At 46.8% G+C, this 25,378-nt stretch overlaps 1 protein-coding gene across 7 annotated transcripts in view; it reads right to left on the reverse strand.

Annotated features, from left to right (window-relative positions):
• FAR1 (fatty acyl-CoA reductase 1) overlaps positions 1-25,378 on the reverse strand; it is a 1,197,112-nt gene that overhangs the window by 527,807 nt on the left and 643,927 nt on the right. For all 7 annotated transcript variants that reach the window (XM_069623607.1, XM_069623603.1, XM_069623609.1 and 4 more), the window contains one exon: positions 2,366-2,433. In XM_069623607.1, the coding sequence (XP_069479708.1) occupies positions 2,366-2,433 (68 nt within the window). The remainder of the gene's footprint in view (positions 1-2,365; positions 2,434-25,378) is intronic.

Genomic DNA, 25,378 nt, shown 5'->3' on the forward strand with positions numbered 1-25,378 from the left:
TGTACAACTTATGTCAGCATTCTGTGCAATTGTTGTGCCATGAACATATTTGAAAGAATGAGTCTAGGTGGAGCCCAGTGGATAGTTAGCCCCAAGTGAAAATAAATACTACAGGAAAAGTTTGAGAAAGGAGCTGGAGGTGATGATTAGTGCAAGATACATAATCAAATATAGGAGAAATTAAGTACATATGGAACAGATCAGATGGATGGGTAAAAAGAATAGTGAGTAGGCAAAAAACTGCGGTCTTACCCTGGCTCACTTGCGTGAATAACAGCATATTGCAATAGTAGAAGATAAGTCACAGGTTAAATCCCAGCTGCGTGGAAATTACAGAAAGACCCAATTAGTGTGCTTAATTGGCTTGGAGGAACAAAGACACATGCTTATCATTACAGAGTGCTGGATACAGTCTCCTATGAGTATGTAATCAAATACTAGACACCCATTTAAGCAAAGAGAATGGGTATAAATATAGACCATAATAATGCCTTCCTTGTAAAGGATTAAATGTGTATTGGTAATTTTATCCACAGAGTTCCATTCAAGTCACAATACCCATGGACAGGTTGTGTCACCTTCCTTGCAATGTAGTTGAAAAGTATTCATTAGTAAGGCTTAAGTTTGTATGTGTACCAAATCATTCACTAAAATATAGTTTCTTTACCGGACTGAACCTTTAGAGTATAAGTAAATACGAGCGCGTATGCGTGTTTACTCAGATTTGCCTAAATCTGTCGGTGGGTATCATCTGGACAAAATCTGAGATTCTAAACAATGTTATACAGAAAGAAGAACATGTGCGCGCGTTGCGCAGCATGTGTTCTAATAGCGATGGAATCCAAACAGACACGACCCCCCGTGTGTGGGTGGGTGAAAAGAAAGGGTCCTACCTCGTACGAATAGGTCCTCCATATGCCAGGTGGTCCGTGCTGAATGTGCCGGCCCGCATGTGGAAGAGACAAATATGTCCTTCCTTTGTGTTTTCTATGGCGGCCATATTTTGGGCAGAGAAACGTGTGTGGCCATTCCATTCATTCGAACGGAAAAGAAGCCCATTCAAAGATGGTGCTTACAGTTGGTATAAGCAGGGAAATTTCTATTTGAACCGAGATGTTCCATATGTACTTAATTACTTGATTATGTATCTTACACTAATCACCACCTCCAGCTCCTTTCTCAAACTTTTCCTCTAGTATTTATGTATTTATTTTCACTTGGGGCTAACTATCCACTGGGCTCCACCTAGACTCATTCTTTCAAATATGTTCATGGCACAACAATTGCACAGAATGTTAACATGATATGTTGTACACTGCAAGTGATGATCACGCTTGATGTTCAACATGTTTTCAACAAGAATGTTTTTTTTTTCTTCCCTTTTGCTCTGTTTTTTTCTCACATAGGTGACATGCATCTTTAGCCTGGATTTGAAAAAGGCAACGCAAACTTGCCAAAACACGTGTCAACCACAAAGGCTACAATGTTTAAAATCTCCAATCCAAAAAAATTCTCAAAAAGAAAAGAATCAAACTACCACTCTATGAGGATGTCAAATCTTTGCCCTGTGGTGCATCGATATGTGTAAGCTCATCCAAACAACACTTGTAAATAGAAAACCCTTTTAAGAAGATTACTGTAGCGATCAGTCAGTGGATGTTTAAAAAGCCTGTCGCTATTCGGGTGAGAAGGGACATTTAAGTCAACTATGTTGAACTACGGCTTTAAAACAAAAAGGCGTACATTCATTTTAACTATTATTTTAAGCAAAGGGACAAACGCTGCCTTTAATCTGTTTTAAGAAACCAACAATTTTTAAAAACAAAATTAACATTTGTAGCTTTACCAAAAACCATTCAGCATTTTAATGTTTATTCTAGAATGCTTCATTGTGTAGGTGTGTATTTTATTTAAAAAAATAATCTAAATATTATTTGCTATTGTAAGAGGCATTTTATCAGTTACAGCCAATTATGGAAGACTTGCTGTGAGAAGGGAAATTTAAAAACACCCTTACATGACATGGGCACGATGTTCTAGTAACTGAGCAATAAAGAACATACTCGTGTATGGCAACAAAATATTTTAAGTTGCACATCTATTAATGTCCCATAATTGCTTAATAAAAGGTTTCTACTTTTGCAGGTATTTTCCAATCAAACACTAACCTCTCATGTACCTGCGGACCAACAGTTAAATACGTCCAACTACTCTAAACATGCAACACACCAACTACCTTTTTAACAATCATAAATAACTACAATGTTTGACACATTAGTCTAGTAGGTTAAATAGATATTCATTTGATTAAAAATAAAGCAATACAAATAAGGCAAGAAAAGCAAACCGAAAAATGAACTCATACCAACTTCGCCCCAGTGAAACGGATTGGTGCCGCCTGTTGTGCAGTTGTACACTATGATGTTCCTTGGCCTGATAAAGTAATAAAGAAAATGAAAAACAGTAAGTGGAAAACTTAATATACAGAAATAAATCATAGCAATCTAAAGGCATTCTCCACCAATCTATATATTTTAAAGGCTTCAATCAGAACAGCCCAATACCACTGACTGCAAGTCTTAGTTACTTACCTGTAACTGTATGTCTCCAGCATTGATATCTTTCGTAGATGCACATGCTTGTTGAATATTCCCTGTCAGACTGGGAATCCCCAGTAATTTTCAAGTTTTCCATAGAAAAGCAATGTATATTGTCCAGGACGCCTGAAAGCATTCACTTTTGTAGTCCTACTACCTCATTTTGGTCCCTTTTGTCCTCAACCAATGAAGTGGCAGGGTTTAGGCTCCACCCCAGGAAGCCATCTTCAGATTTGGAGTTCTTAAATGATAGAATGGTGACTGCCTGCATCTGGAGCAGCCTCACCGGCAAGGTGGGCGGGCGCATTTGAATCTATGAAAATTGCCAATGCTTGAGAAATACAATTACAAGTAACAAAGACTTCTCCAGCATTCTATCTTTCATAAATTCACATGCTTCACTAGAATATCAAACAATGTGTGCATGCCACCTACTTCACTGAAGCACACAGTAGTTTGATAATAGTACCAAACAACAGAGTACCCAGAACACATTATGCATGCTTGAACAGGAAGGGGAGGAGGGAATGAACAATGGCTGCTCCCACATCATGTAAACAGGTGTCGCAGGACTGCTTGTCCAACAGCCGACTCCCTTCCGGCGTCCTCTTGCAGACAATAGTGCTTTTGCGAAAGTATGGAGTGTACTTCAGGTAGCTGCCCTGCATATGTCCTTCATGGCCACTGCCACTTGGAATGCCGCTGTAGCCACCCTACCTTTGGCTGAATGGGCAGTGGTTAGATGGGTAAGTGGGTTGCCCCTAGTCTTGTTGCAGTGGATAATGCAGCTTACCACCCTTCGGGGAAGGCCTTTTTTAGAGGTGGCTTGGCCCTTGTGAGGGCCTGCAACGGAAACAAATACCTTGAAGGAATCGCAAAAAGCGCCAGTGCGCTGCAAGTAGAATTTAAGTACTTGCAACATGTCTAGCGAGTGTAGGGCACGTTCATAGGTGGAAGTAGGATTGCTGAAAAAGGTTGGCAGTACAATACGCTCATTTCTGACATCAATTTGGAGGGGTGAAATTCAGGTGCAGACTGAGGATTACCCAATCCTTCAGAAAGACTGTAAACGAAGGATCTTTGGATAAAGATTGTAGTTCTCGGACCGATCTTGCCGATGTGATCACCACCAGGAGGCCAACCTTCCATGAGTTAAGATCGCATTTGTGGAGGGGTTCGTACTGAGAAGTCATTAATGTTGTTAGTACAGTATTGAGTCTCCATCTTGGAGAAAGCACTGGTGGAAGGTTCTAAGCAAAACCTTTGTAAAGGTTATTACTGCAGGATCTGAGACAAAAGATGCAGCTCCATGACCCCATGAAGTAAGATGCGATTGAGGTGATCCTTGATATAGGCTGTGATAAGCCCGCTTTAGCCAAATGTAGCAGATCAGACAGATATTGGCCTACTGTGACCGACAGCAGGTCGAGCTGTAGCATCGCAAACCAGGTTATAACGCGTTTCCATTTCCTTGTATATGTTTTGCGCATTGGAAGGCGCCTTAGATGCTCGGATGATATCTCAGCATTCGTCTGGCAGCACCAGGTCGGTGTGCTTTTCATTGTTCAGCAACAAAGCCTTGAGAGAGAAAGAAAGACAAAGAAGACAGAGGAGAGAGAGAGAATATAATCGTAATCGTATTTCTGATGCTTGTATCTGCTTAGATTCACATGCTGTGCATAGTCCAACATCTAGTGGAAGCTGCAGAGTATTACAGTTGCTGTTTTCGAAACTCAAAAATGGACGTCGACAGGGCGTGCCAGTAATACTGTCCCTAGTGTGACGTCCCCTGTACCCATGATCCCTCACGCGTCGAGGTCCCTCAGATTGTTATTTTTCTGACATGAGGTGTAGTGCGAGTACAGCTATTTCCAAGGAGATACCTATTAGACAAGCTGAGAACCATCCGAGGGGAGGAAGGGTGGGTCGCATGTGAATCTAAGCAGATACAAGCATCAGAAATACGATTACGGTGAGTAATGTATCCCTTCTGAGGCTTGTGGAATCTGCTTAGATCACATGCTGTGCGTAGATTAGCGAGCAGTGGAAGAAGGTGGTGGGATGTGAGAAGGTTCATGAGCGAATAAGTGTCTTAGAACCGATTGTCCCACTCGTGTGTCTGTCTTGGAATCGGTGTCAATGCAGTAGTGCCGAGTGAAAGTATGTAAAGAGCTCCATGTAGCAGCTTTACAAATACTGTCTAAAGGAACATTGGCAATGAAAGCCAGCGTGGCTCCAGTACCTCTTGTGGCGTGGGCCCTGGGCGTAAAAGGCAGTGTCTTATTTGAAAGGGAAGAGCACAGTTGGATACATCCGACTATCCACCTTGAGATGGCGTTTTTAGACACACAATCTCCTTCTCTGCCTGGCGCTTTGGAGACAAACAGCTGGTCTGTTTTTGTTAGCGGTCTGGTCTTGTCTGCATAGTAGAGGACCGGCCTCCTCGCATCTAGTGTGTGGAGTTTTACCTAGCTGGGCTTTTGGGTTCTTGGAAAAAACCTGATAGCTCAATAGGCTGGTTAACATGGAATTATGAAATAAACTTGGGTGAAAACCTAGGGTGAGTTTGTAGAACCAGTTTGTCCTTATGTATAGTAAAGAAAGGATCCTGCACTGACAGAGCTTGGATTTCACTGACCCTTCTTATGGAAGTGATAGCTAATAAGAAGGCAGTTTTATAATTCAATGTTTGAGACATTTGTGCATGGGCTCGAAGGGAGGCCCCATGAGTTTAGTAAGTACCACATTAAGGTCCCAGCCTGGTGGTGGGTTAGAAATTGGAGGGTGGAGTCTCTTTACCCCTTCCATAAATGCTTTAACTACTGGCACTTTCCACCACAACACCTGTTCATGGGAAGTGGTGTAGGCTGATAAAGCTGACAGGTGTACTTTAAGTGAGTTAAACACTAAACCTGCATCCAATAGGTGGAGCATATGCTGGGTAATGGTAAAGTATTTGTCCGTTCTGTTGTGTTAATGGCTGATGCGCCATGAGCGGTATGGGCATGGTGTGTGTCATCTGTAGGAGAATCAGATACCAGACTTGCCGAGCCCAGGCTGGTGCTATTAAAACCATCCTATAAAATGGTTATATCACCCGTCTCAGGAGCCTGGCCAGCAAGGGGTCAGTGGGAAGGCGTACAGGAACTCGTCTGTCCATGCCAGTGAGACAGAATCCCCCAGCAAATCCCCTTATGGGTACCTGGATGCGAAGAGGGGATATTTCGTGTTGTGGTTGGTTGCAAAGAGATCAATGCAAGGGTAACCCACAAATCTGTTCAACATTGGTCCAACCGAGCTCCTATTTGTGGGATGTGTAGAAGTCCCAGCTCATCAGTTGATCTGCCAGAATGCTGTCCTTCCCCAAAAGGTCTTCTGCTCTGACTTAAACCCCCTACGCGAGAGCCCACTTCGAGTTTCTGCGCTTCTATAGATAGCAGAGTTAAACTTGTGCCCCCTTTTTATTCGTGTAGTGCATTGAGGTGGTGGTGTCCATTTGTATGTTGACAATCAGGCCCAAGAGTCCCGTCTAAAAGGTCTTTAGAGCCCATAAAATGGCTCCGAGTTCCAGTATACTGAAGTGTAGGTCCGATTCCCGTTTGGTCAGCGTGCTACTTGCCTGCAAGTCTCTGTGATAGGCTCCCCACCCCGATTGGGATGCATCTGTCCAGAGAAAACTCATGAAGGTAGGGGCCTGAAAAGGCGTGACCTGCCTGAGGTTTTGTTCAAACCGCCACCAACGTATCGCTTAATGGAAGGGATGTGATGGGTATACAATGTCCTCCCATGAACCGAATGCTTTTTCCCATTGTCGATCCAATTCTTTCTCATTCACAACCTACAATATGGAACGAGTAATATTCCATACTCGGTTCCAGCAGCAGAAGTACAGCCAGCTCAGAAAGGATGTCCAAGGAAGTACACTTTGGAGTTGATTGTACCCACCAACTCAAGGGGAGAAGACGTCTTTGCAGGGCTTCTCTAGTCGAGGCGAATTCGGAGCTTCAGCACAGCAGCAGGGTTTCGCTGGGCAAACCAACGGCCCACAAATTGCAGCAGGCGTCTCTTCCAAGTTCTTCCTCGGATTCCTTCAGCCAGTGGTCGACTGCCTTCCAAGCCAAAAAGCCTTGCCTTTTATGCAGGTTTCTCCCATTCATTCCAGCCTACCTGTCAATCACACAGCAGGGTGGCTGTCCTCGAAGGACAGCCAGCCGGCCAATCACCTTTGGGTGCATTCCTGTAACCAAGGGGATTAAGCACAGGAAGTTTCAGGCACCTCCCTCACTTCCTGCCCCTGCCAGACACTCTGGAGAGACAGGCTTTACTCGTGAACCCCGCTAAAGACAAAACGAATAAAGGGAGCAAGACCGGGCCACTTCGACAAAATGGGCACCCTTGGGCTCTTTACTGCAGCTGCCAACGCAGCCCACAGTAACAAGACACAAGGGTAGTAAAAAGTAAACCACTGTCACCAGCCATTAATTGTAGAAAGGGTAACATACAAATGTTAAATAAGAAACTAGACAAAGGGGATACTAAGTAACCCCTACAGCACCCTATTGTAAGATAGTGTGTGCCGGGTCTAGAAAGTTACAAATGTAAGTAAAGTCAATTTCACTTTACAGCCCTTGGAAACAGTAGTTATCCAAGAGAAGGTATTTAAACCTTTGGGAAATCTGAAAGATTTCCCTGTGCCACTGCACTGAAGGTGCTCTGTGCCACAATGTAGAAAGATGATGCCTATGGAGTTTGTCAGCCTCCACAATCAAAAGAAACACAGTATTCAAATCATAGAAAAATACATGAGTGGGAAAAAGGTCTCGCTCTCTCCAGGTTAAAAATAAAAGGCCCAAAGTCCAGCAAAAGTGGGGGGCACTAGAGAGCCCACAACCAAGATGGACGCGTCTGTGTGAGCTCTCCAGGCACCCTGTAGCAGAGGAGGCAAAAATCAACCCTTTGGCGCCAATCTCAGCAAAAACCACAAGAAAAGGGAAGCGGAATGGCTGGTGAGGCAATGTGTGAAGTTTGAGCGACCCCGGGTCCCCAGAAGTGCTGCTGCAACATACAACGGAGTGGGTGAGAAAAGGCCATTAGCGTGGCTCAGAGTGACCAACATCTGAGTGCCAGTGCGCTGATCGGCTGATGAGACTCCAAGGATCATGGCCACAGCCGAGGTAGAGAGAGGCGAACAACCCTAAAATCGGAGTCGAGACGTGGGCCTGACAACGGGAGGTTAAGGCAGAGCGGAGAACAAGCTGAACGCCAGGAATCGGATGCCTGGTACCCGGACACCCCCGGCGCAAACCTAGCTGGGACAACACGCAACTGGCGCGGTTTGGCGGAGGGCCGAGGTGGTGAAGACCAGGCGTGTGACGGGGACAAGGGGGGAGCTGTATACCCCCCACCGCAGCGCCTGTGTGCAGCGAGTGACAGCCCCAATGCGCTCCTTGGGCAGGAGCGGGAGGAGTGAAGAGCTCCGACTACAGTAGGCAGCGGAGCGTAGTATCGAAGGACATCAGAGGGGCTCAGCCGGTAAAGGGTTAAAGCCCTGCTTGCCGCAGCGGAGACCGGGTGAGTCCAGAGTGGGGGAGCAAGCCCGTGGACAGCCCCCGGGAGGTCCGGTAGGCATCAATAGGTGGCGATAATATTTTAAAAGTGTGCCACCTCCACCCATCAAGTGGGAAAGGATCATCTTCAGGAGCGAGGCGGGGGACGTGCAAGAGTTGCTGGTGTGTCCGAGGGGGTTGGGGGCTGGATCAGTGATTTAAATAATGAAGGCAGGCAAAAAGCTCAGTCGGGCTCATAGTGCTGTTGGAGGGAGCCTGCAATTTGTGAACAGCCCCCTGCGCCCGCACATAAAGGAGTGGAGGTGAGGTGTAACTGGTCCCCTGGTGATTGCAGGCCACCAGGAGGGACACTAGAAGCTCCCTGCAATCGATAGATCCTGAGGCAAGGGGAAGGGGGCCACAGAGTGCAGGGAAGCCCGCGTGGCTGAGTGGATCCTCCCCACCCCCTGTGCCCGAGGCCAAGAGACGGGAGGAAGGGTAATTGAGCCAAGGAGCGGGCAAGGATATAACGCTGCTAGCCCTGCAGCCCCTAGAGGGAGGAAGAGGTCACGGCAAGCAGGGAACAAGTTGTGAGGGTGACCCTGTGTGCTGAGTCGCATGAGGACTAGGCTAGCACCAACGGTGGTGGCGTAACAGCGACTAGTGGTGCGGGATCAGACAAATAGGGGGGCACACCTCTCCTCCAGCAGACAACAGCTTTCACCCGCGGGGCCCACCCGAGGGAAGGGGCGACCCCGCTGATCCAGCAGCAGACCAGACCCAGCTGACAAAGGCACAAGACAAGGACTCAAAAGCGGATCCGCCTCTGGGGCCCAGCGAGTCGGAAACAGGCCTGGCCTGGGGAGGAAGGTGGCATGGGAGAGCTTGAAGGCAAAGGGGGGCAAAAGGCTAACTCGCTTGCAGTTCACACAGAAAGAAGAGCTAAGGAGGGACAGGGTTGTCCAAGCACCCACTCCCACTTCGACCACAATGGCAAGCACATCGGCTTCCACATGGTCAGCGGCTGGAACAGATGAGGAACCTCCTGCATCAGAACGGAGTATGGTCCTGGCGGAAGTTTAGTCTGGGTTCGCCACTATCAATTAAAAACTAGATTGCTTAATATATAAGGTGGACAGGATGCAGGAGAGGATAGATAAAGTAGCAGGACCTCCGAGGTGGAGACAAGAGTCTGTGTGCTCGAGGACACTAGCAGCGAGACTGTGCAGGCGGTTCAAGAGCTACGCAGGGAAGTAAAGGCTATAAGAGATAAGAATGAGGATCTCGAAGCGAGGTCGCGCAGAAACAATATCAGGGTGGTGGGGATCCCGGAGTCCGTCTCGCAACAGAACCTGAAAGTGTTCATGGAATCCTTCATTAAAAAAGTCTTGCAGGTTCCGGCTCTGTCCTCCCAGTTCCTGGTAGAAAGGGCCCACAGGATATCATAGGTCACCCCAAGACCGGGTCAGAACCCGAGGCCAGTGATAGCAAAGGTCCTCAACTATCGGGACCGCAACACTATACTCAGAAGAGCAAGACAGCTGGGTGATCTCACGTTTGAAAACAGTAAGGTATCCTTCTACCCAGACTTTACCCTGGCATTCCAGAAGGCCTGTATGTCATCTGCGGCAGTGAAAAAGGAGCTCTAGGACAAGGATATGCAATATTCCATGCAATATCCCTCCAAGCTTAGAGTTCAGTACAATGGAAGAGCACACTTCTTCACTGACCCGTCGGCAGCAAGCACATTTCTTGAAAACCTGCCGAAATGACTTGACGGGGTGAAGATGAGGAGAGATGGATATCCTGCTGTTCACAGAGGATAAAGAAGGCGTGCGTCACCATGCGACCGAAATAGCAGGCTACTCAAAGCGAGGGGATTCTGTGCTCTAACCCCAAAGGGCCGTGTTAAACCACTGCTAGATATGTAACTAGTCAGACCTGTTGCATTAATGTTGGTGTTTTGAAGTTAGTCCTCCTCTGGAGGTCAGGTGCTGGTGGTCACTTGGATAGTGGTGTCCGGCGGCCCCGTGCCGTCGCCCATGATGACTTCCAAGTTGGGTTGTTGCACGGGAATGGAGGGGGTCATCCACTGCAAGTTGGGGGTGGGCAGTGTGGGAGGGGGCAGAACAAGGGGCCCCCCCGTTGGTAAGGATGGGGCCTCTCAAAAAGTTTCACATAGGACTTGGAAGACCACCAAGCAGCTACAGGATAAGCTGGAAGGGCAGACACAGGCTTTCCTAAATGACCTTCACCCGAGTAATGGCACATAGGGTAATATTCTGGAATGTGCAAGGTCTGAATGACCCAAGTAAGGCCCGGAAAGTGATGCAATACTTTGAGAGGCATGGTGCAAAAATAGTCTTCCTACAAGAGACACCACAAAGGGCAAGGAAATGAGTGGGTTGCCAGGGGCTGGGTTAGTTGTAAATATTACACCACATACTCCGCAGGCGTGATGACCTTGGTGCAAAAGTCACTTGGATTCAGGGTTAGTGATACAGTGATAGATCCAGAGTGGAGGTATGTTATAGTCTCAGGATGCTTGGGTCACTCAAAGATAACCCTAGTCAACATCTAAGGGCCTAATGAGGATAACCCGGGTTTTTTATATGGTCCTGGGGAAAAGCCAAATGTACCTGGATACAAACAATGTGGGTGGGGGATTTGAATGCAATATTAGACCCCAGCGTGGACAGGACGGTTGAGGGGAGGAGCTGCACGAAGGCAGCTGAGGCAGTGTTGCGAGCTATGGCGGTGTTGGGCCTGGGTGACATCTGGAGGTTGCTACATCCGCAGTAGGCGGGATTCTCTCATCACTCTACAGCACACAACACCTCTACCAGATTATATTATATATTAGGGGTGTCCCCAACTTTTGCACTGCACCGAGGGATGCAACATGCTCCCGAGAACAATTCTCAGATCACTCCCCGGTACGGTGGTCCATGAGCCTGCAGGAGTCGGTGCCCCGCCCCCGATGGAGATTTAAGCCGGCGGCTTTACTTGACATTGCCTTTATAAGCGACATACCCAGCCTGATTAAACATTATTTCGAGGAATACGCGGGCTCGGTAAAGGCATTCAAGGTGGTGCTGAGAGGTGGGTGTCTGTCCACAGAATTGGGGGTGCTGAAGACGATTCGAAGAGAGCTGCAGTCAGCAGAACTCGAAATAAAACATAGGGAAGGGGAGGTTGAAAGGTCGAACACTCCAATAGCACTGGCTAGGCTGAAGGAAGGGTTTGAGATTTTTCAAACACTTGCAGATAGCAAGGTGAAATATTTTCTATAACCAGCTATGTCCTGTAGATATGGGGAAGAGGGGAGGCCGGGCAAACACCCGGCCACACTGGTCAGAAGGGAGCAGGGATACAGTGAGATAACTGCAGTGAGATCCAAAGAAAGGACCGCAGTAGTGAAACCAGGGGAGATAGCAGAGGTGTTCCGGGACATCTATGAATCCCTGTATGCAACGAGTGGCACGCCGGCAGAGGCCAAAATGAGAGAGTACATCAAGGCTGCGGCACTTCCTAGGCTAGAGGCGGAGGCAGTGGAGACACTGGTGAAGCCCCGGTCGGCTGAAGATTTGCTGAATGCTATTAGAGTCTTGCCCACCTCGAAGGTGCTGGGTACTGATGGCACAATGGCCGAATTCTATAAGGAGTGGGTCCCAGCTGTAGCCAGCTATATGCTGGACGTCTGGGAGGAGGGATTAAGGATAGGAATACTTCCCTCCTCGATACGGGAAACAGTATTCACATTAATCCTAAAGCCAGGAAAGGACCCCCTTGACTGCTCATCGGATCACCCAATATCTCTGCTGAACTTGGATACGAAAATATTTGCTATGGTCTTAGCTGACCGCTTGCTTTTCCATATGTTTCACAAATAGTCCACCAGGACAAGTCAGGGTTCATCCCCGGGAGGTTGACATCGCTAAATCTCATGCGTCCGTTCGCAATCCTAGCACAAATAGATCCCGGGACACAGGCGGTGCTCCTGGCCATGGAGAAAGCATTCGACTCGGTGGAGTGGGACTACCTGTTCCAAGTACTGGCTCAAGTGGGTGTCCCCATAAATTATATGAAGGCAGTGAAGTTTCTGTACACAGACCCCAGGGACCAGACAGGGGTTCCCCACTCTCCCCACTGATCTTTGTCATAGCAATAAAGTATTGGCAGGCAGGCTCAGGAGATTCCCCAGGCATAGGGGGGATGGCTATGGGTAGGGGGGGGTCAAGTGAGCTAATCTCGCTGTATGCGGATTACACCATTATCTATATGAAGGATCCAGAAGTAAATCTAGCACCCTTAACACATGAGGTGGCCTCTTTTGGCGAGGTCTCTGGTCTTGCTTGAATCAGAATAAATCCTTACCATTTCCACTAAATGACGCAGCACACCCGCCAGTGAAAAAGGAGGGTTATAGCTGGGAGCATAACACAGTCACTTACCTGGGGGTGGAAGTCAGCAGGGAGCCCCAATCCCTGTTACAAGAACCATAAGAAATACTTACAAGCTCTATGCAGCAAGGTGGACAGTTGGTGCAGAATTCCCCTTACACTTATGAGCAGGGTGGCTGTGGCTAAAATGGTGGTGATCCTCAAGCTTTTATACATGTTTTTAAACATCCCAGTCTAGCCAGGTAACAGCTACTTCCGAGAGGTATGCTCCCAAATGATAAAATTAGCCTGGCACCCGAAATCCCCATAAATAGGCGGGAAGGCATTGACTCAACTGTGGGAGAAGGAGGAGATATGTGCTCCAGACATAGAAGCATATTTCTTGGCAGCCCAAATATCATTTGCTAGTTTTTGGAAGCCCGGAGGGCAGAAGCCGCCACATGTGCGCATAGAGAGGATATCCGTGCACCCAATAGCACTTCAGGGAGTGCTGATATCAGGGAAGGTGACGGGGAAGTGTAAAATAGACCCAGTGACGTGCAGAGTGCACGCTTGGAAAAGAGCTATGAAGAGACTTGGGGTGGTACACCCTTTTGACCCTGGTATTTCGTTATGGCGGATCAAAGCCCTAGCGCCAACATGTGACATCAATAGTGCGAGACTGAAAGGGAGTGGGATAGCGCGACTGGAGAATATGTACCCCAACAGGAAGTTTGTGTCCCAGGAGGAGTTCATAGCCAAGATGGGGAGGGGCCCCAATGAAGATTGCAGTACTTTAGGATGCAACAGCATTCAGGGAATGGTCCCCAGTCTTCCAAGACATGCCTCAGAGAACACCTCTATTGCAGTATATTAGGAACTCCCCAGGATGTAAAGGCGTGATATCAGCAATATACAGGATGAGTCGGGCAGATACTCCCCTCAATTCCCCACCATGGAAAGGCAACTGGGAGAGGGACAGCGGCGAGATCCTTAGTGACAAGCAGTGGGAGAAGATGTGGCATAACGCACACAGGGGGCCTTCAACACCAGATTAAAATTCATTCAGCTTAAAACCCTTCATAGGGCCTATATTTCGCCAGCTCGTGTACATAAATTTGATACAACAAAACCAGCTATATGCCCAAGGTGTAATACGGACCAGGCAGAAATGATTCATATGCTGTGGTCGTGTGCCAAACTGCGTCCCTACTGTGAAGGGCTATTAAGGGTGAAATAATAGGGCAAGATATCCCCTGTACAATGTTGTGCGGTATGCTGGGGTGGTCAAATGAGGCACCTAAACGATACTGTAAACTCCTGGCGACATGCAGGGTAGCGGCTAGGAGATGTATCCTTATGAAGTGGACGAGTCCCCCCCCCATCCCCCTGGGTAAGCAAATGGACAAGGGACTTAACTTGGCTAAGTGACACTGATAGAGACTACGCTGTCCTGTGCGGACAGCGGAACAGGCCAAAATGTATATGGGGCCCGCTAACAACGTAGACCCCAGCACAAGGAAACAGTGGGGAAGCAGAGCCATGATGCTTTATGGAATACGATGGACTGGTCAACTAAGGGAGGCGGGAGCCATGGGGCGTGGGTCTATCACGCATGTCCTTGCCACAGGCTTTGGTGTTCAATATAAGACAATGTGTTATTGGTATTTGTTGGAAATGTAAAGTGGTCGAAGGGTATGACGATGTGAGCCAATCAAAGAAATGTTATAAAAAGTACAGCAAAAGTGCTGGGGGTCTCTGAGGTAGATTGGAATTAGCACATTTCTGAGAATTCTCCCTAACACTGCTCCTCCACAAAGTAATTTGGCTCCCTCGCGATTATCTCCACTACTTCTGTCTCTTCTAGTAATGATGTGTTCAGCTTCCAGACCGAACTTCTGTGGCTAGCAAAGCTTTGAGAAATAACCATTTCAAAAGGCGCATGATCTGAAATGTAAATGGATCTAATCACACTCCCCCAAGTGGTCTGTGGTAGCCAAGGTGGCCGTCAGCAATAAATCAATCCGCGAGTATGTATCATGCGCATTAGAGTAGAAATTATAGTCCCTTTCAGCCGGGTGATCCAACCTCCAGGCATCTGGCAAATTATGCTCTGAAAACACCACCTTATCACTCCTATCCAAGAAAGGGTCCATCATCGCCTTGAAATCCCCACCAAGGATGATAGTTTCGGGAGGACAGCTCGAGGGCAACATGCTCGCCTTGGAAGCAAGACGACAGAGCACCACAGGTTCGATCCCCGGGTTCGCGCTTAGAGACCGCTGGGTATTAAGCACGTTATAAATAACCTATCATATCAGATCGCTACATTCCTGATCCTGTATGGTCTGTGCTATCCCCCTGAAAAATGAGCCATCGTCCACAGTTGGGGCATATCTATATTGCACAAAGTGAACACCGCCCCCTGCAAGCACACCGAGATGCTGATCATTCTACTCTCCTTATCTTTCCAATCGTAGAGCACCTGGATCGCCAGGCACCTGCGAAGCAGAATGGCCACACCCCTAGAGTGGGAATGGTAACAAATGAGTCTTGAACTGAGAGAGCCTGCAGTTCATTAACTCAACTAATAGAGGTAATACCAACCAGAAAGGCAGTCTTACAGGTGAGAGCCTTAAGACTAGCCTTGTGCATTGGCTCAAAAGGAGGCCCCATTAGTTTTGTAATAACAACTTCAAGTCCCATCCGGGAGTTGAATTATAAATGGGAGGGAAGTCTTTTAACCCCTTCCATGAATGCTTTAATCACTGGGATTTTCCACCAGGAAATGTTGCTCTGAGATAAGCAGACAGGGCAGCAAGGTGAGACTTTAGTGAGTTGCAAACAAGTCCTGAGTCTTAGAGGCGTGTTAGACAAAGGACTTTGTGTGTGGGTGAACAGTCAATAGGGTTGATGTCCCTTGTACTGCACCAAATGAGAAAACATTTACTGGAACAGTGTCTATTGTAATGTTTCTGTGCGTCTTTAAGAATGTCCATACACCTTTGAGGTAGATGGAAATGCCCAAACTCTGACTACAGTAGCCATGCTGCCAAGTTCAACATTTCAGAGCATGGGTGTAGTGTTATCCCTTGTTCCTGGGACAGTATGTTGTACAGGCAAGGCAGTTACATTGGAGGGGGGAAATGACATTTTCATGAGATGTGAGAACCATGGCTGACGAGCCCACATTGGTGCAATCAGGATTAGTGTAACATGCTCCTGGTGCATCTTGTGAGGGTAACTGGGGGAAAGCGAAAGCAAATCTCCTTGACCATGTTATCTAGAGAATGTTCCCCTTGGACCTTCTTTTGGGATATCTAGAGGAGTAGTCTGGGCATTGCACGTTCTGCACTGTTGCAAAAAGGTCGAAGTCCAGAAGACCCCCTTCTGCAAAGACGCTGTGTAAAATGTATTCTTGCAAGCAACACTTGTGTTCAACGTGCAGCTGCAAGTCTCTGCTGAGCACGTCTGCCAGAAGACAAGGTTCCCCTGGAACATGTTTTAACCAGTGGTCGAAGTGAGCGGGAGCGGTCGGGAGCGGTGCTCCTCTACTTTTTTAAATTACCTTTAACAGCTCCTATACCTTTATTTTAAAAAGTAACCGTTCCGGAATGGTTTCGTTTTAAAATAAAAGTGTAGGAAGAAGTTGAAATGTGCACTTTCAGTCCACTGCACTGAACGTTCCCTTAAACAGCAGGTGCAAGTGTTTGGGGGTGTGTATTGTGTGTGGGAGGCGACGTGGTGATGGGGCGAGCGGGACAGGCCAGCAGGGAATATAGTTCCACTACTTCTTTTCGTACACTTCGACCACTGGTTTTAACAGTAGAAACATGTCGTTTTTGAGTGCCCATTTCATAATGCTCTGACAGTTTGGACAGCCATGGAGAGTGAGTGCTCCCCCCTGTTTGTTCAGTTAATACATGGCCCTAGTGCTGTCGGTAAGGACCAGAATGGTCTCCCCTTGTAGTTGCGTCTAAAGTGCTTTGAACACAGCAAGAAATTACAACAGATTAATATGTATGTTTGCTACGGATTGTGACCACATGCTGTGTGCCGTCTGGTCTAGGAAGTGAGCTCCCCATCCCGACAGGGATGCATCAGTCGTGAGAGTGGCTTCTACTGTGTGGCTAGTGAAGGATTTTTTCTTCAGAAGGTTGTCCTCCACCCACCATTGCAGACTGAATGAGGGCTGTCGAGACAACCACTAGATCGCCACACTGACCGCTTGCCTGACACTATTGGCTCGAGAGCCGCTCCTGCATAGGGCACATGCGCAAACGGGCGTGTGGAACCAGGAAGATGCAGGACGCCATCATCCCTAATAGCTGCATGGCTTTCCGTACGGTAACATGGTGACTGCCCACATATTAAGGGATCTGGAAAAACATGTTTTGAACCCTCTCGTTGGAGGGGAAGATGAGCCTGTCTTCTGTCCGAATTAAGGCCCCGAGAAATTGTTTGACATGATGGGGATCAGACTTGACTTTCTCGTTGATGGAAAACCCCAGGCTGAAAAGAAGATCTATTGTCTTTTGGGTGTTCTCTAGACACGCATGGTGTGAGTCTCCAGTTATGAGCCAGTCGTCGAGATAAGGGTACACTGGAATGGACTGCATGTGCAGGTGAACTGCAACCACTGCCAGTACCTTGGTAAACACCCTCAGGATTGAGGCAATGCCGAAGGGGAGTACTTTGAACTGACAGTGAGTGATCTCCATCTTAAAACTGTTCACAGAGGTTACTCAAGAATAGACCTCCCTCCTGCTCATGACTAGCGAACTCTTCCCCTGCATCGAGGACATCCAAATCGGCCATAGAGTAATATCCGATCACGCCCCAGTCATAGCCAAGCTGCTAGTGGAGGGCCTCCCAGCACCCCCTCAGAGAACCTGGAAGCTCCAGGATTACATTCTAGCGGACATTGCATCAAGCTCCGAACTTCAATAGGCCCTGGAGAACTACTTTTCAGAGAACGCGGACAAAGGCACCTCCGAAGCAATGGCCTGGGACGCAATGAAGCCGGTTATTAGAGGGGTGGCAATCAGCTGCTCGGCAACACAGAAAAGAAAACACCAAATTCAACTCGCCAAGCTTGAGGCAGAAATGAGAGAAATAGAAGCACAATACAAAATCCGCCAAACCAGGCAAATAAGCAGAGAACTCAAAAGAGCAAAGACAAAACTGGAAATGCACCTGGCAGACAAAACGGCCCGAGCACTAGCCTACACAAAAGAATTTTACTACATAAATAGCAACAAGGCCAACCGTTTGTTGGTCCAGAAACTGAAGAAACTACACGCCCGAAACAAGATACTAATGCTTCCGGACCAAGGAGGAATGCTTTACTGCACGGAAGCGGACAAAATGGAGATCCTCACCAAACATCACACATGAATCATGTCAGGCCCGGCTACAAGCAAGGAAGCGCAAGCCCAATCCGGCGAGACCCTCTGCCCCCTCAGCTCGACTCTTTAGAACTACCAGTCTCGGAGGAGGAAGTAGCGGAAACAATTTGGCTCTTGAAAAACACACCCCAGGTCTAAACGGCCTGACCGCCCAATTTTATAAATAATTCTCCCATATTCTGGCCCCTCGCCTGGCCTCACTGTACAACTCCTTTCTGGAATCAGGTTCCATCACCCCATCTATGGAGGAGTTCCTAACGGTTCTGCTACTAAAGCCGGGAAGAAACCCAGAGCTTTGCTCCTCATATAGGCCTATCACATTGCTGAATAACGATGCGAAAATCTTCTCGAAAATTCTAGCAAGCAGACTGGCAAAACACCTCCCAGAGCTGATCCACCCAGACGGGATTTATCCCAGGGCGAAGTACCTTCGACAACACCAGGTGCACCCTAAATATCATTGAATCGGCAGGGAGATCGGGCGAACAAATGGCAGTCCTGTCCCTAGACGCAAACAAAGCGTTCGATATGTTAGACTGGGGATACATAGAGGAAACCCTTAAGCTTCTGGGCATCGGCCCCAAGTTCCGAACATGGACCCTGGCTAACTACCAACACCCCTCCACAGCACTAAGAATAAATGGCAACAAATCACCCAGAATTCATATCTCCAGAGGCATGAGGCAGGGCTGCCCGCTGTCTCCACTTATCTTTGCTCTGTCCATGGAACCATTCCCCAACAGAGTGCGCCAAAATCCCTCAATAAGCGGGCTATCGATCAAAGGAGAGGTATACAAGATAGCGCTATATGCAGACGATGTTCTGCTATCCCTGACAAAGTCAAAGACATCCCTGGAAGCACTCTGGATCGAACTGGCCAACTTCGGAGCAGCATCTGGACTCTCAATTAACCTCGAGAAATCCACAGCCCTGGAAATCAACATACCAAGTGGCACGATAAAATCTTTGGCTAGCAGACGCCCCATCCAATGGACTACCTCACATTTCACCTACCTGGGAGTGAAGATTCCACAGAAGATAGAAGCGTATTAGCTGAACTTCCCCCCGCTACTTAAGGAGCTCCAAAAGGACCTATCAGGATGGCAAAAGCAAGAAGTGTCCTGGCTGGGATGAATAACAGCAGTTAAAATGAACCTGCTACCAAGGTTGCTGTACTATTGCCAAGCCCTCCCAATATCCGTCCCAAAGAAGGACCTGCTGAAGCTCCAAACAAATATCATGAAATTCATTTGGGAAAACAAGAAGCCGCGAATAGCGAGGAGGGTGATGACAAGAAGCAAGGCAGCGAGAGGCCTGGGGGCCGCAGAGATAGAAAGATACTGCCTGGCCGCCCAGCTGGCACCAGCGTTCGCCTGGAACCCATCCACCAACAGACCCGCTGGGTGAAACTAGAGGAGGACTGGTGTCAAAGCCCCCTAGAAGCTCTCCCACATATTATCAGACCGATTGACCCCCCGAGAGAGGGACCCCTAACCGCTACCAAGAATACAGTTGAGAGCTGGAGGATGGAACCGAGGAAACACGACCGGCCCTCTAACCCCGATCTGGGACAACCCGGACTTCACCCTTGGCATAACACCCAATAACTTCAATCTCTGGAGATCTGGGCTTCAGCCCTGAATCCCGCCAAAGGCGAATGAACAAAGGAACGAAACCTGGGTTGGCGTGCAGAGCAAAACTCTAGAAGGACCTTTCCACAAAGAAACGGTGAAAAAAAGACCAGGACCTGTTTTTACACAGGGGGCTCAGATGTCATCTTGAAAAACATGGCTCCCGCGATCTAATCCTACCGGTGTTCGTGGTCGGGGAAAATCATGGTAGTTCGTTGTAAAACCACTGCCACCAGCCATTTTGAGATGAAAGGGTAGCATTTGACTGCTACATGATTATCTAGACACAGGGGATACTAGGTAACCCCTCCAGCACTATTGTAAAATAGTGCATGCTGGGTCTAGGAATTTAAAAAGACTAGTAAAGTCAATTTCACTTTGCTCACTCTGGGAAACAGTTTATCCCAGAGAAGGTATTTAAACCTTGGGAAAGCCTGAAACGGTCTCCCTGTGCCACTGCACTGAGGGTGCTGTGTGACACAAATGAAACGATAATGCCTATGGCGTTGTCTAAAACTCCATAACCAAAGAAAACACATGAGTAAAACACACAGAATTAAAAGTTCAAAGTCCCAAAGTTTAGCAGAAGAGCTGGAGGGTTCTAAGGTGTGAGGAATTGGCACATTTATGAGAATTCTACCTACCATGGGATCAAAGTCAACATCTCACAGATATAGATCCATAATTAAAAAGAAATCAATGCCATACTGTGCCATAGTAAGTCTAAAATGTCATGTTTAACATTGGAATACAATTTCTGCTAAGATATTCGGTATACAATGGGTACGATGACAAATCAGAAACGTATGATCTTTTTATTTCGGATATTGAAAGCACTATTAACATAGGTCTTCACTGTAAAGTCAGTTAGAGGGTCTGACATAACAGTAAAAATAGAACTGGTTTATAATGTTGAAAACCATGGTATTTAACATGGTATCAAAACCAAGAGTCTCAAAATAATATAGATAATACAAATTGTATAATTGCGTCTTTAGATACAGAATCTAAAGAACATACCTATCGCAATTCTGACTGTCCAATGCCCTGTGAATTAAGGTAAGCATCCCAATCGTTTATATGAAAGCAGGGATATCCTATGGTGGCTAACCAGAGAATAAGGCCTGCAGATGGTGAGAAAGGGAGGTACACATTGATCGTTGGTGGCTGTCCTTCGACCACTGGTCGCTGTACTTCAAACTGATTGATTTATTTTACATTCCAGTACTTTTAGGACAATTTTGTTTACCAGCGTCTCCTTTACCTTTAGTCATGGTTTCAGGGGCATTCCCAACAAATGCTGAAATGTAAGCTGGCAATTAACAGTTTCACCATTATGGGTGTTAGGAAAGGTTTTTTTGTTTTTTGTTTGCAACTTTCCATTCATAGATTCCTATGGGGACCCCAATCTTTTTGCTCATTGTGAACCCTGTTCTGACTTGTGGAGGTCAATAAAGCCTTCTGCTTTACTTCCCTTGCCCGTTTTGCTTATTCCTATGGGGAAACAAACTAGTCCCTAAGACTCCGTACTGAGAGACTTTCTCCATATGGGAATTCTTGTATTTTTACAATTGATATTTTGTATCCTTATAACTTTTACCCGAATTACTTTTTGTTACTCTGAAAATGTACCCAATACAGGCTGGCAGGAGCCGTGCGATTTTCGCAGTTGATCTGATTTTTTGCATTTGCAGCGATTGGTTCATATGGTTGACTAGCACCCCAAAATGGCTGTTCCACCAGATTTTCACTTGTTCTTTGGTCTCTGTCCTGTCTTATCAGGTCATTGAATGCCCTATTTGGTAAAACCTTTCCTGGTAAAAGATGCTGCTTTCGTGGGCATGTGGGCTTTGTGTGTGAGCCAGAAGAGGTGGCTGGGACTGTCTTGGTCCCTTGTCCACATGCTCTGGTGACCGGTTCTGTGTGACCTAATAATTAACTTATGAAGGATCTGCATTGACTAAGTCTTGATCTTTTCTGCAACTGGGGTTTTCTTCTTGAATCTGATTGGAACCGTGTTGTGAGAACCGCAACCAGCCCCGACATGAAGTGACCTTCCTTCACCTGAGCCAAGGACAGAAGATTGCATCCCCTGCGAATTCCGCAAGACCCCCGCTGTCACCTAGAAGAATCTGAGCCAGGGGGTAAGAGAACATCCCTGTATCTGCTTGCACCTCACCTGTCCCCCATAAAGACACTTTGGGCACAAAACCCTTGTCTCCAACTCCCTCTGGCCTATGGTAGTCAAACCTGGTCTAAGTAGCCTTTCCTAGGGTGTAACTTGGGAATATAATAGAGTGTGGTACTTACCTAATTTGGGGTAAACAATTCCTCTAAAGGACTTTCAAAGCACCACCACAGCCCACTGCAACTGTTCTGAAATACATTCCCTTTAGACACCATAGTTGGAACGTATGACTTTTGGGCACAAGACCCCATACACCTTAGGGCTGGATTTCATAAAATAGGGGAACTGGGTTTGTGCTTATTCTTACTATTCTACATCTTTCTCCTGTATTGGATTACTCACCTTTTGAGCACTATTATTGGTGGTGTTCTGTGTGGCCTCAATGTGGCCCTAAACCACTTGCACGTCTCCCAGGACTAAATCTTGACCGCTCGTTCACCGACCGACCTTGATTGGGTTTTAGCTAAGCACTCCGCGTCTTTCTTGCCTGTTTACAGTGAAAAGGATGGCCTCTTAAAATCCTCTTCCCATGGGCCTATTTTAAAATCCATCTTAACAATGGGCCAGGGATCTAACTGCAATATTAATACAGAAAAGATCTTAATGATATGGCAAGTGTAGTAACATTTGCACATAAAAAAAAAATAATAAGCCTTCATTCAATCATTATATAACCTTTTCAGGTATGCAACAAATGCCTATCTCCATGTGAATGATGTAGGTGGGCATACATGTTAAGACCCCCAAAAAGTGAGGGAACTTCTGTACTCCAGTCTTCCCCCATATCCCAGCACCAATGAACGGCAATTGTCATAACTCATGTCCCTTATATTTCCTGGAAAAAGGTGTTGCTCGTTTTACTAAGGCACCCAAAACAAACCTAAAAAAGGCCACTGTTGGGGCTACACGGGCTGCCAGGTGTTTAAAGTGTGTTGACCGAAGTACATTATCTGAGATATGAACCACAAAAAGGTAGCTTTTTAAGACCTATGAGGCTTTCACTCTAACAGTCATGTATCTGGAAAATAAAGTAATATATTGTACTGGGTTTCTTTACAATGCAATATGTCTTTATTTGGACATTCAGGGGCCTTGCTATTAGGGAGACTTATCAGTGTTATGCTTAATACCCTCTTCTAGTGAGACCCCCCCAGCATTTTCTGATGGACTTTTGGAAGTTGTTCTTGTTCTCCTAAACGAGAGGAACCTTTTTTCAACTCATTCATTCTTACATGTTCTAACCATGGGGTCTTTCTTTGTTCTATGTGTTTTACCCTATATTATGAAGTTTTTCTTTCCTCCATATCTCTTAAAGGCATCTGTGTTAAACTTTTACAGCACATAGCAATTTCTGTGCAGTGTTGCTGGGGACCCACTGGATTCTCCTTTTTATATTCTTGTAGTTTCCCTAAGAACTATTGCTCTTAAGGAAAGAGGGAAACTTTGTATCCTTCCTAAAACTTTGACTTATGAGAGATTAGCACACACCACTTTATGTGGAGTGCTAAGGGGATACCTAGTATCCCCCGCTCTCTGCTCCTGTGACCTTTTGGTCATAGTGACGACACTAAAGTTACGGTTGGTGGCAGTGGACATGTTCTACCAACTTTTGTGCTATTTTCTACCGCTGAATGTATTCACAGCCTCGGTTATGCACAAAAGGGTCACATATATTAACATGGTGGCTCCATTATTTGATCGCCATTTCTTGTGTGGCTGTCCTTTGTTAGCACTTCAACCATTCTGGGAGGGGAAGGTCTGAATGTGTCTTTTGCCTTTGGCGGGAACCCTTTGTGTAGCCCCCCTTGACACCAGTGTGTCTGAGGATAGGAAGTGTAGGAGGAGCCCAAATCTCCCCTGTCTTTTCCCTGCTTGTGTACCTGAATTGAACCAGTTCCCACTTGGGGGGGGGGGGGTGGCTGTCCTGATTGGATGCCCCACACCAATTTCTGTAAACTGCAGGAAGAGTTTGCAGAGGAGTGAATAGGAAAACTGAATAAAAGGTGAGGATCCCGCGGTAGAAGGCAGACGGCAAAGGTGACTACTGGAACAGAAGATCCGAAACTGAAGATGACCAGAGAGGTCTACAGACCCTTCCAGTAACCGTGAACCGACGACAGCTGTCCTGGCCCCATCTTCGTATCGACAGAGGAGCTCCGAAGAGGACAACTCCGTCCTTTTGGCTGGTGGGACCAACCAGCCCCAAGACTCACTGCATAGTGAGTCAGCCCCCCACCCGCTCTGAGGTGCTGGGACCAGCCAGAAATACAAACCATGAATACCAGGGGACCGCACACCAATTTGCAGTGCAATATCTTTGGTGGACGACTTCTCCCAGAACTTTGGTGAGCTCCAGAGGCACGATACACTCATCCAAGTCCCCTCACCAGAGTGCAGGATTGCAGAATCGAGGACGATCAACCGCACGGTAGCCGTTCACTGTTGGAGCTGAGAAAAAGGCACCAAAACTGCAGACCGACGTGGGAGACCAAAGATATCCCTGCGGAGGTTCCTTTCTCACGACTGCTGCTGCGACATTCTATTCAGAGTCCTTCCTTTCTACACCAGACTGAGGAATCAGGAAACCGGGTCCGTTGCTGCTGCACAGGAAATAGTCCCACTCCATTTTCTTCAACCACCCCACGGTACTGTTGGGCTCAAAGTAGAACTTACCTTAAACCGAATAGTCGCTCCAGTGTGACTCAAGTACGATACCAGATGTTTGGTTGTCCACCCTTAACTCTTGCTCTGGCTTAACAGATTGTGCTTCTTTAGGGAGTCCTTTGAAGGATCCTTAATTGTTATCTTGCTAAAGCATTTTATTCAAGTAACTAAAGTGAACTTTGCCTGTTTTGCCTCTGCATAAAACTTCTGCTCTCATCCTTCACTGCCTTTAATTAACTCTGGACTAGTTAAGGATTGAACTGCTAAAGCAGTAGAAGCCTTGAAAAGTGTTGCTAAGTAGTAAACTGCTGCAAATTATTGTTGAATAACCCTCCTTTTCCTTCCTACAGACTGGGTGCCTTTGTAAATGAATGAATGAAACTGTCATTTCACTGTAACAAATGTGAGTGCACGCCACTGCTATTTAAACAGTGGAACTGTCATTGTCATTTTCTGTAACAATTGCAAGCGCAAGCAACTACTGTTGAAGCAGTACTCCCTTACAAAGTATTGTTGATATTTCCTATGTGTATTTGTTAGTTTAAGATAGTATTTACTTACCGCCTTGTGTATATAAAATAAATGTATGACATGCATTACTCACCGTAATAGCATTTCTGATGATTGTATCTGCTTAGATTCACATGCTGTGCATATGGTCCGACATCCAGTGGTAACCGTGGAATATTGCATCTTGTCTTTCGGGGACCGAAAGGGGACGTCGGCATAGGCGGGTCTTTAACACTATCCCTGTCGTGACGTGTAGTGCACCCAAAATCCCTCACGCGCCGACGTCCCTCTGATTGTATTTTTTCTGTCATAAGGGAGCCCAGGGCTATTGTGAGTGAATACATGAAGAGAGAAAGTAGTAAGACGTCTACGTTCCGTCCACCCCGAGCGGGGAGGTAGGGAGGGCGCATATGAATCTAAGCAGACGCAATCATCAGAAATGCTATTGCGGT

The sequence above is a fragment of the Ambystoma mexicanum genome, chromosome 11, assembly GCF_040938575.1.
Source record: "Ambystoma mexicanum isolate Mex_15411 chromosome 11, UKY_AmexF1_1, whole genome shotgun sequence".
NCBI lineage: Eukaryota > Metazoa > Chordata > Amphibia > Caudata > Ambystomatidae > Ambystoma > Ambystoma mexicanum.